Source organism: Falco biarmicus, chromosome 1 (genome assembly GCF_023638135.1).
Source record: "Falco biarmicus isolate bFalBia1 chromosome 1, bFalBia1.pri, whole genome shotgun sequence".
In the NCBI taxonomy this organism is placed as follows: domain Eukaryota; kingdom Metazoa; phylum Chordata; class Aves; order Falconiformes; family Falconidae; genus Falco; species Falco biarmicus.
In genome coordinates this window covers 40,363,004-40,375,051 of record NC_079288.1, presented here as the reverse complement: position 1 = coordinate 40,375,051, position 12,048 = coordinate 40,363,004, and the positions used below count along the sequence as shown (strand labels likewise).

Genomic DNA, 12,048 nt, shown 5'->3' with positions numbered 1-12,048 from the left:
CAGCCTCAGCTCCTGCTCCTGTGCTAACCACACACCCTCAGCGCAGGTTGTGCTGAACCTCACTGAAGTACCTCAACCTTCTGTAAAACCAGACAGTACTTTGTCCTGTGCCTGTATAAAGGGGAGATAAGAGCATCTCTGTAGCACTTAATGTAACTGACGTGACCAGTCACAAATTACTTCTGGGTCAGTCCTCTTTCTAAGGGATGTTCTGGTTTATGTTATGTTTTCTGATATTAGTTGTTTATGCTGGGCTCACAGCTATCAGCTCTCGCATTTGGGGGGGGGGAAAAGCTTGGGAAAAGAGTCTTGTTACTCAGCTGAAAGTCCTCTGACTGAACCTGAAAAACTTGTATACTTTGTTTTCTGAGCACCGTACAGGCTTCTACATGTACCTGCATGAAGTCATATCCTCATGAATTCATGTTTGTTACGGATTTAGTTCTCATGATTTTCCTTCTAATTTAGAGCAGCTTACAGAGCTGTAAAGGGAGTTTGGAACCCACCTGCCTCTGTGTGTGTAGATGCCTTTAGACTTAATACTTGCGACCAAAGGTATCACTTCATCAGCAGTAGTTGGTGGTGGGATTTGGGTAGGCCTTTTCACGCTCTTGTCTTGGAGCACTCCTACTCGGAGATGTTGTGTCATTCATGGTTTCATTCATACTTGCGTAGCTCTATCTTCCTTCACATTTCTGGAAGTTCATTTGAAAGCTAAATGGAATCAAGCACCTGCAAACTGTCATTTATATTAAAATAAAAAAATGAAAAAGAAAAGAAAGAGAAAAGGTATCAAGGCATATTTCCCAGAACCCCCTTTAGGTCCCAGTGACCTCTTTGATTTTGCAAGTTTACCACCTGGTGGACCACATGAACATTTCATAGGGTTGAAAGGAATACACGCAGCTGGTGGGTGCCAAAATAGTGATCAATCCACCAAGCTTGAACCAAGCAAGTTTACAGTTCTTGTTAAAAACAGCCAGGCAGCAATGCTTTTAAATTTTTATTAACATTTTTCAAACTGTGTGCACAATGAACAATTAAATGTATTCTTAGAACATACCTATTTGCATTTTCTAAAAAAAATTTTTAAGCATCCCTTTGATTTATTGTTCCTTGCAGTTTGGATAGGATCAATTCACAATTTTTGTTTTACATTTCTTTTGTTGTGAGGTTTTTTTTCTGTATTTAATATGATCAAGAGGCTTTGACAAGTAATTAGCCTGACTGTGGTAGCAAACTTTAGCTGGTGAGAACATGAGAAGATTGTGAGGGCCCTTCATAAGTACTTACTTTTTGACGTTTCAAAGAAAAACTTGAACAATTCAATAAACCTGCCTTTCTGATATGCTACTGATCTGCAAGAAAATAAAGACTACAAATAGTGCTTTGTACTAGATGAGGGTAATTACTACCTGGTATTTCTCTCTAAGATTTTTAAAGTAAGTTTTTGCTTTTGAAAATGATTAGATGAATGTGATAAATTGGTGTCACTTTAACACTGTTAGAAGCTTTTCTGCATCCCACCGACTTTCAGCTTGGATATCTTCGTTGTGTCACAAACAGAAATCTTCTGTTGGCTGACTTGCTGTGGAAACTGAAATTATTCTCTCATTTTCTTTCCAGTAAGTGCTGTCCTCATTTGGTAACAGTCTAAAGATAAAATAAGGATCCTTCCTGTCACTTCCTCTTCTTGATGCTGTTCTGTCTGAGGGGACTAAATGGAGGTTTCTCATCTGCATCTCTCCTAGTGAGTCTCACCCCCTGTGTGAGAAGGAGGCAACCCAGCTGTGTCTGGAGGAGATCGTAGGCAAGGGGATTGCAAGTACAGATTGTTCTTTCCATCCCTTCACTGCTCCATTTGATCACAGAGATAAATAGCTATTGTGCTTTCCTTTTGTCATCACCAGTCTAATTTTAAGCTACTTATATTTCAGTTTAAACTGGGGGAAAATGTGCCTCCTCAAACATTACGAATCCAGACAAGTGTACAAAGGCAAATATTCCCTCTGTTGGCTCTTCAGTGCTTGTGGTTGGGATTGTTTCTTGTTTTCTTTCATACAGAGTCTCTGATGTAAGAGAGATTATTTTTTGCAAGAAGATACCTGGTGCTTAATGTTCTTTTCCTCAGCGTGTGCTCTGGTTTGGTTTAAGTCAGATTGCATAATAAATTAGGGGGAGAGAAAGGCATTTAGGGTATATAATACTGATCTAATTTTACTCAAATTCACTTGGGAAGATACTTACACATCTTTAATTGGTTTTATGCCCCTTTTTTCTTCATTTGGTAGGTTGCCTTTATTAAATTAGGAGGTTCTTTACTATAGTCTTTAAAAATATGTAGTCTTGCCATGTTGCTAGGCGTTTTATATACAGTCCTTTTCGAAAGAAAAGCAGCAAGTACTGAGTATCTGTCATTCACAAAAAGCATCCCTACTATTATTTGAATATTTTTTTAATTGTTAAATTGATGTTAACACAAATGAGCAGGAAAAAATGGCAAGTCATAATTGATTTTTTTATATATTTTTTTAATTATCTTCTTTTCAGCTTCTCATTTCTTGCCTCTGTGGTAATTTCTTTCCAGAGTGGATCACTGCAGTTTGCACTTGTACTAACATTTGTGGGACTTTTTTCCCTAAAAACTCTGGAGCAGTTATTGCCCGTGTTACTATTCCAGACTAGACAAGATAAGAATTTTTAATGTTGACTAAATCAACAACAAAACAGCTTTCTGCTTTTAAATTTTCTGTGGCAGAAGCCTCATCTAAGAGACTAAGACTGTATTTGGTGGTCACTTCATGGTCCAAACTATCATTACCAGGAAGTGAGCCAGATTTTAGATTAAATAACTGTAACGCTGGGTATCTCTCTTGCTTCTATTACGTATAGGCAGTGTGAGAATATTGGTATCGCATACCTGCTAGTCACATTCTACTTTTGGTGTCTTTTTTCAGTCTAGACTATGAAGGTTTATATTTGTAGATAAGCTTTCAGTCAGCGCTTCTGGCCTAAGGACCTATTTCAAGCGTGGTCTTGCAGCAGCACCCATGCAGGCGCCTCTAAGGCTGGGGAGATAGCTGTGTCTGTTGCTGTAGACTGGTCACTTTGGTTTAATGACCAACTGTAAGTGTAGTCCCGATGAGTCAGTCCAGTTCTGAATCTTCCTCTGTGTGTTCCGGTCAGGGAAGAGAAGCTGGCAAAAGTCGGACCACGTTCCGCATAGTCGTCAGATTTAGTCTTCAGTGTTTGGCATGCAGTTTCCTACTGAAATCCCAAGCCTTTCTGGTCTTTTATCCGAAGCAGACAGCAGCTTCAAACTGTTACGAATGTAGCAGTTGTATACATCGTTGAGGATTAAGTGTGTGAATCCTTCACCTGTATACTCAAATACACCTGTGTTGAGCCACAGGGAAAATGATAAATCCACAAGCTCTTTCCCAGTTTTTAATCTATGCTAGAATGTGTTTAGATCAACTCCCTGAGACAGGTGATTAGCAAGACCCACGGCATCCTAAAAACTGAGCTGCCTTGCTACGAACAGATGGAAGGCAAGATGCTTCTATTCAGCAACTCTGGCATACCACCAGATCTCCTCAGTCCCAAGAGGGAAGAGCTCTTGGCCTCCTGAGCACAGGGGACTCTATCTGCTGAAGCTCTCATTAGTCCTTCTGTGTCAAGTGGCTTTGCTTTCCAACATAGCTGCTCTGGTGGGGTGAAAGTGAAAATTTGCATTTGACCCCCACCAGTCCCACTCAGAAAGATGATATTTTTATTCTCTTTGTGTTGCTGGCTTTACTAATTTGTCTTCAGAAACTAGGTGTGTTTAGCTTCCTGGTAGGTACTTGCTTTTTACTTCACTCTTTGCCCAGCCTGCACTTCCCTGGCCCCCAAGCCCCTGCTAAAGGAGGGGAGGTGGGACCTGAGCTGGGCCAGACCATCCTCACTGGCACAGAGGGTGGGCATCTCCATCTGCCCTGGTCGGAGGCGTGTGGTAGTTCTGCGTGATGCTTCTGATGAGTTATTTTGCTCCTTTGCAGGTGAGCTGTTTGGTATACTGTTTCCCTTCAATGCTGTTAAGCAATGGCAGAGCTGATACTTAGAGCTTCTCTTGTAAAATATTTCAGGGTTCTTTTCCTTTAATTACAGCATGGGTTGCTTGGGTGGGAGTTTTTTTCTGATTTTTTTTTCTTTTCTTTCTCCCAACTTGATCACTGTGTTTAGTCATGTGAATCTGAATTGGTGTGATACTTGCCTTTGCTGAGTTTTCTTGTTCAGCTCAAGTTCAGACCAGGATCTCAGAGTTTGTGGATTATTCAGGATCTTGAAGGGTCGAGTGTCCAGATGTTGTCTTTGCTGCCAGGTACAGTCATCAGGTTTTCTTCCTGGTGCATTAACCAGTGGTACTTGACACTGTTTCATCCTGCAGAGGAGTGTTAGATCTGGCCTGCATAGGCTTATTTCAGCAATAGGTTTTCTTGTGTTCATCCTTTGTCAACAGATACTTGAGAGACACTGTCTTGTTTCAAAGTGGCTCTCTTTGTGTACTAAAATAGTCATGTTACACATGCAGTCATATTTTTTCACTAAGGTTTTGTGTACTAAAATGGTGATGTTAGAGGTACAGTCATATTTTTTCACTCAGGAGACAGTCCAGCAGAATCAGGTTGAGATTAGCAGGAACAAAGTTGTGAGTGGTTCATGTGAGAATGGGACTGTATGAAAATGCCAACAGTTGTTAAGTCACTTACAATTCAGGGTCTGTTACTTTGAGGATGCTTTGCTTCTGCTGTGGGGATGGGATTTCATCAGAGGGATCATCAAAGCCTGTTGGCTGTCTTTGGTGCATCAGTAGCTTTGTGTCTGAACAATGAAGAAAAAGCTCTTTAAAAAAAAAAAAAAATTTTGTAAGAATAAGTAGCAAATTGGGATGCAAACTTTTTTCTTTAATGACTGATTAAAGAAAATCAGGTATTCATACTTGTATTAAATGAATAGTGATTGATAATTAAAAAAATAGTGTTGTTGGTACAAGAGTTAAGTGGTGCTCTGTGTTGCAGTTTAAAGTCTTAAGTCTGAAGTTTTATTTTGGGCAAATGTAATGAAATCAAGGAGCTTTCTGTGGCACAGGGGAGAGGAATACAGCATGAGGAAGGTGGGCCCATCTGTGTGGTTTCGTGGAAATAATGCAAACAAACAGCATCCCGAGACAACAATTATCTTTGTGTATTTGCATAGATGAGAAGGAGAAACTGAATCGTGCAGGTGTAATTGAGGTGGCGTACAGTTATCTTGTGGGCAGCTCGTAGGACCCAGGCGTGCTGAACTGTGAGTTACCAAGTCAAGCAAGCAACAGCTGTGCAGAGGGTAATTATTAAAATTAATCTTCTGCCATTTTTCTTTTATGCAGTCAATAAGAATTTAACATGAGGAAGATGAGTTTGAGAAATGAGTTTTTATTACAGTTTTAATGCTGGTTGTCCCAAATTTACATATGTAAAACCAGAATTTTGTCTGAGGAATAGTCGAGGAGGTCTGTTATTACTTCTGCCCTGTGTATATGCACAAAAGTAAACCTTTTCAGTGTTGTTACTTTCTTCTTGGAATGATGGAAACAGCTTTGTTCTGTAACAGAAAGTCCAACGGCTGTCCAGACACTGTAAATTACTGTGTAAAGGAAGTAATGAATTATACATGCACAAATAACTGCATCGATAAAAGAATTTCTTCAGACTCATTCTGAGTTTTGGATACTGGCCCATTTTTATCCTTTCATTCAGTTTATGGTTTAGAACAGCAATTAAAGCAACTTAAAGTCAGTAGAGGCACTTTTAATGTTAAAAGCGTTAATTGTACGAGACTAAGTTCAGTCTCCACCTCCGGTTGCTCTTCTCTCCAGAGTCTAGTTTAATTAGTAGTCCCTTTAGGGTAACAGCAACTCCGTTTTCTTTCTGAGTTCTAATGGTCTGTACTTCAGCGTGACATCAGAAATTGTTCAGTAATGTCAGTCAGTGCTTGAAAGTTTTCAAGAACCATTTCTTAGCAATTTAAGCTTCTTGCTCTACTGAGATAGTAGCTAATCGGAACAGGAGAAAACAGTAAGGCAAAAACCTGCTGCTGTTTAAAAATATACATTTAAAAGAAGTCAGTTTATGTTAACATCTGTTAAGAGTAGTATTAGAGGGAAGGGAGGATGAAAAGGAAGAACCTTCTGGACTTGAGGTTTAAAACAATGGGATTAATTGGAATTTTGATTCAGCTCCCGAGTGTGTCACAGCTCTTCATCCTTCTCAACCAAGTTAGCGAGTTGGTGTGAGCCTTCAGGGCAAAGCCTGAGAGAGGATAGATTGTGAAGTGGACAGTGTTTGTGGGAGTTCGTAACTGTTAGGTGCAAGTCACTTTATTGCCCTGTGGGCTTATTTGCATATAAAACAGAAAAATTTGTGACCAGCGGATCACTGTGTGCAAGCTTTGGATTTCCATTTGTAGTTCTCCTAAGGACTTCAGTGTTACCTCCCAGGTGGGTGCACCGCATATGCACTGAAGCTCCCCCCCACGAGCTATGCATGTTCTAGAGGATGAAAGTTGTCACTTTGAATAAGGGATGAAGTAGATCAGTGAATCTCTAAACAAATTCTGAAGTTTCAAGTGCTTTTCCTTACAAAATGCAGCTAGTTGGAGATGGTGGTGTGGTATTTTGGGTGGTTTAGCTTTTTTTCTGGAGGATAGGGGTTATAGTTGCAGTGGTGGTTGTTAAAGAAAAAGAAGTATTTGTCAAATTTGTGATTTTTTTTTTTTTTTAAAGAATATGGACATTTGTAATGTGAGAATGTACTGCGTTAGAATTTTTAGCTGTTGATTGTAACTTTGCCTTTTCTGTGAACTAGCGCAGTAATATCTAAATAGGTGTGTTAGCCAGTTGTGACTGACCTTACCTCAGTTACACACAGTGGGTTATGGCACAAGGAGATGAATGGCATTCATTCTCATGGTGTAAATGATCTTAAGAGTGTCTAACCTCCAGGTTAATTGCTGATCTGCGAAGGAAAGCTCAGAGTATGGCACCTATTTTGGATGTCCAGCAAACTACTCTGGTGTTAAAAGTTGGACCCAGGTCTCTTGACCATCAGCCTCTAATCTGCATTCCAAATGATTCTGTACAATATAAGACTTTTATTACATGCTTGGGTTCAGGACTTAGGTTTTCCATCATCTTTGACATTGTTTTGTATACAGTATACTTGTATGAGCATCAATGTGGAAATGTAGTGGAACTTCTCAAGACTTGCTGAAAAGTGTCTGTCATCTCTGTCCAGGCCTTGAATGCCTTTAATTAGAGTTTGGGTTTGTTGCAGAAGTAGTGGTATTAATGAAGTTCAGTGTTTCCTGCTAAATTCCCATCATAATTGTTTTGCTAAGTGACCAAAATGAAAGCAATCTGTTTGACTTGCAGTTCTGTCATCGCTTCATCACTAGCCAAACAAAACTGTGCTGTAGCCCCATCACTGCTGGGTACTCAGCTATGGTTAATTTTCAAATTACTACAAACAAATTATTTGAAAGTGTAAATACGCAACCCCTAATGATGTTTGGGATTTAAAAGGTTTGCTCATAGCTGGAATCTCCATACTGACTCAGAGGTACAGAGTGTTTAAATGTGCTTTTTTTCCCCCCCTCCCCCTTTCTTTCTCTTGGGACTGTTGCTTCTTACAGGGGCTACGATGACCCCATCGAGACGGAGGTGGTTGAAGAGAGGATACCTTACCTTCATGGTGGCTACGCAGCACCACTGGCACAGCCAGAGAGAGGAAGCATGGCTAGTATTGACCGTTTGGGGAAGCGCTCCCCCTCTATTGACAGCATTCGTAAAGACCCCAGGTGGAGGGACCCTGACCTCCCTGAAGTAATTGCCATGCTCAGCCACCCTATTGATCCAGTCAAGTCTAACGCCGCAGCCTACTTGCAGCACTTGTGCTATGAGAATGATAAAATCAAAAAGGACGTGAGGCACCTGAAAGGGATACCCATCTTGGTGGGCCTGCTTGATCATCCGAAGCCGGAGGTGCATCGTAAAGCCTGTGGGGCTCTCAGAAACATCTCCTATGGGAAGGATAATGAAAACAAGGTGGCTATAAAGAACTGTGATGGGATCCCCGCATTGATCAGACTGTTAAGAAAAACAAATGACATGGAAGTCAGAGAGCTAATTACAGGTCAGTGTCTGTGGTTTCTTTAATGAATTATTCTGTAGAGGAGTCCTCTCAGCTTTAGGAACAACAATTTCTGAAGGTTAAAGCATCGAAGGAGAATTTAGATCACTGGCTGCAGCTGTTTCTTTAGCTGCACTGTGTTTGTGGTGTGAGAAAGCCTAAGGCAAACATGCCCGTCAGGAGGAAATCAAGATTGGCTGAGTATATTGCACACTCGGATTTCCCTGGCTGCGGAGAGATGGATGGTGCTTCTTGGATGTAGCATGCAACTACATGTGGTTGAGTTACTGAAGCTGAAATGAGTTATAGCAACTTCACTGACAGGTAATTTGTAGTGTGCTTGCCCTCAGCATGTTACAATCATGAGGTAAGATATGCTAATCTCAAACTTTCCTTGTTAATCTCTTATAAAACAATCCTGCTGCATGTTCCCACTCCTTCTTATTGATAGAACAGCAGGTCTCCTCAGGCTCTGTGTCTGTGCCATCCTGGAAATCTCACATTTTAAGGAGTGTAGAGTCTACAGGTGAGATGCTCTGGACATGGGGTTTCCTTGTTGCAATAATCAGAAAAGGGAGAATTACATTTCAAAATCACTGAGTTTGTGCACACTTTGCAGGGAGTTTTCCATCACTTATAACTCCGTTATTCAACCTGTTTTTTATTTGAACTTAGTCTTGGACATCTTCCAAAAAGAGTAATAAAGTATATGCCAAGTTTCAAAGTTCAGCCATTAAGTGGAAAAGGGTGGAAAAGTAAGTCAGTCCTTAAACTAAGAAGAAATATATTGTTCTTCAGTCTCCCATAACTCATGAGGAGTGAAATGGATTTCCCGTTCCCTTCTCAGAAGCAGCAGGGGATGTTTGAATGGAGACCAGGGCAGTTGCAATGAATTTCCATGCCAGAACAGAATTTTTCAGAAAGTTTTGTGAGTACAAAGATGTGTCCAAGGCTGAAACTGTTTAGCTACCTTATCAGTGTTGGATTCTCCAGGCAGACCCTACTGCAAACATGGATTAAGCCATTAGAAGCAAACATCATAATTTGTTTGAGGCAATTTTAGAATTACAGCAGCTCTCCAAGTTTTTACTGGTAATCATGATTCTCCGAGATGAACAGTGACCTGGGTGTTCCAGCTGTAAGAACCCCGGCCATTATAGGATATTTAGCAAACGAGGTCTAAATATACAGTGTAGAAACTAGCAGGGTATTTTTCCAGTCCTTTTCCAGCGAGCTGGTAAAGGACAGCTGGCTGTTTTGTCAGAGATCCTCTAAGTAGCGTGTGTTGGTTGAGCTTTCATTGCTCTCTGTGCTTTGTCTCTTCAGATGGAAACTCTGTAGGTAGTATTTATATTCCATTTGTTGCACTCATTTAGTAGGATGGCTGACTTAATTTTTTTTAAAAAAAAATAAAGAATATATTTGTCTACTGTTCCAGTTTACTCAAAACTCACTTCTGGAGTGCTGAAAAGGAATAAATTTATTTCTTTAGATTCAAGGAAGAAGAAGCCAGTCTATAATTTACTGTGAAGGAATATTATTATAATGCTAAGTGGTAATCAGTCACTTTTGAAATGGCAAAAACAAACTGGATGTTTTCCCTTTTCACTCTAAATGGCGATTGCTTTGATTTCCTGTTGATTAATTAGTTTTACAGTTCAAATGCATTCTATTTGACAGTAGCTGCTGCTAATTAAATGTAGTATTTTTATTCCACTTTGGGTTTTGCTATTTAAAGCTCTTTATTTCCCCTTACTGAGAAACACCAGGAATACTGAGGGCATTAATCTAAACAGATGCCCAGTAACAGATGATGTGCATTTAATCTGCACCTAACCAGGAATAATTTCATTCCACTTCTAAAATGATATCACCAGATCCGGTGTGAGACATTCAAGCATCAATATAGAAGGCAAGAGTATTCCAGCAATGCCCCTGTGACTGATGCTGGTGGACTTGCAGTCAGCGTTCAAAGCCTCGGCTGATAATGTGGAATTGTCCATTTGAAAAATGATCTCCAAAAGTCAGCAGAAAGAAACAAGAGCCAACTTGAAGTGCAAAGGGAGCGTTCAAGCTCCAAGCATTCAAAGGGCTGCCACAAAAGGACTGTTTTGTAGCCTCAAAAATTCAGTTTGTAGTTCTGATGCTCTCATGGTAGAAATCTTGGCTTCCTGTCCAGGTACTTTTCTCTAATGATAAACCGAAGTCTGCCTTTGCCATGAAATTTTTTTAGTCTGTCTGAAGTGAAATCTCTGGGGGCTTCTGCAACAATGCAAAAAAAAACAAAGGGGGGGTGGGGGTTGGAGAAAAGGCAACAACAGCATGCAAGGGTGCTTGCTTTCAACAGGCTGCAAATTCAAGTTTGGTATGACACATGGACTTTTCTGTGGTTTAACATTTCTTTAACTCAACACTGGCTGCTTTTCAAAAGCTGAATAGTAATCATCAGCTGGACAACTCAGATGTGGATGAATAATTATCCTGCTTTCTAAAGACACTTCAGTATTTTAAAGAAATTTGAATAATTCAGATGTCTGAATTCAAAAGCACTCCAAGTCTTGAAGTTTTGCTTCTCTGGGTGTGGGACACTACCAGCCTGCAGGGCAGCAGGTACATGGGAGCATACAGTAAGACTCATTATCTACAGCTGGAGAGGGTGCTTTCTGGCAAAAGAGAGCATCATCCTTGTCTAATTTGGGAGTCAGTCCTTGGCTGTAGTACAGCTCCGTGGTCTCTTTATTTACTTGGTGATCTGATGCAGCAGCCACAGCTGTCCAGAACAGTATGAATCAGGCCAGCCAGCTGGGGTCTGGTCAGGGGGTTAATGGAGTGGGAAAAAAGCCACACCAATATGTTAAAAATGCCGAAGAGGTAGGCGCAGTAGCAAGGGAGCATGAGGGGGGAATCATATATGTTTCACACAGCACTGAATCGGTGAGACTTGGATGTGTCAGAAGTGTGTTCACTTGACTGCTCCCCAGAATACGGGTTTTGAAGAGCACAGGTTAGTTAAACGTGTTGACATGCAATTTTGGAAGCAGGCTGAGCATACTGATAAAACACTGCTGCCAGATTAAGCAAGTCTGCAGCTTTTTTCTTTCAGATAGCACTGGTTATAGCAGAATTTGAAAATCTTCTCTAGGTTAATGCCATCTCTGTTTTACCAGACATTCTTGATATATCTGCAAATGTCATGAAAACACGATGTTCCTCCAGTTAAGACAGATGTGAGGTGTGTAAAAAAACAACAACAAAAACCACCTTTAAAACTCAAGATACGTTCATTAAATACCACAGATCTCACTTTTTGTTCTTTTTTAAAGTGTGGAGTTACAAAATACCTCCCATCTACTGCACTGAGAAAAGCCTGATTTAACTGTTAGAGAACCTGTAAATAAATCATGAGTAGAGTTGTGATGAGAAATATTCCACAACATTCTTCTTGCATCTCTTTTCTTGAAACTTTATTGCTGAACTTTCAGTGGATCATTTTCTTGAGAAATTGAGATAAATGAGGATTAAGGTGGTAAGGAATTAAATCTATTCTGATTGGGAAAGCTGCAAAAGCTTTATCTTGAGCTGTAATGTTTTTTTGTGGAGGAAATGTTCCCATCAGATATGCAAGACCAAAATTCTGTTACATTATTTGAAAAAGCAATCAGAAGTTGTTAGCTTTAATGAATAATTTTGGTCTTTGGGAGAATATTGCAAGTAATTTTGTTGTTTAATGACATTGCACTGATTTTAAGTCATGCAGAATGTGATTTTTCTGTTACTATATGTTGCCGAACTGGTTTTAATTGAAAAATGACTGACCTTCAGAATGCTCTGCAGAGGA

At 40.1% G+C, this 12,048-nt stretch overlaps 1 protein-coding gene across 15 annotated transcripts in view; it reads left to right on the top strand.

Annotated features, from left to right (window-relative positions):
• ARVCF (ARVCF delta catenin family member) overlaps positions 1–12,048 on the top strand; it is a 290,550-nt gene that overhangs the window by 204,066 nt on the left and 74,436 nt on the right. For all 15 annotated transcript variants that reach the window (XM_056338360.1, XM_056338421.1, XM_056338418.1 and 12 more), the window contains one exon: positions 7,714–8,213. In XM_056338360.1, coding sequence (XP_056194335.1) covers positions 7,714–8,213 — 500 coding nt within the window. The remainder of the gene's footprint in view (positions 1–7,713; positions 8,214–12,048) is intronic.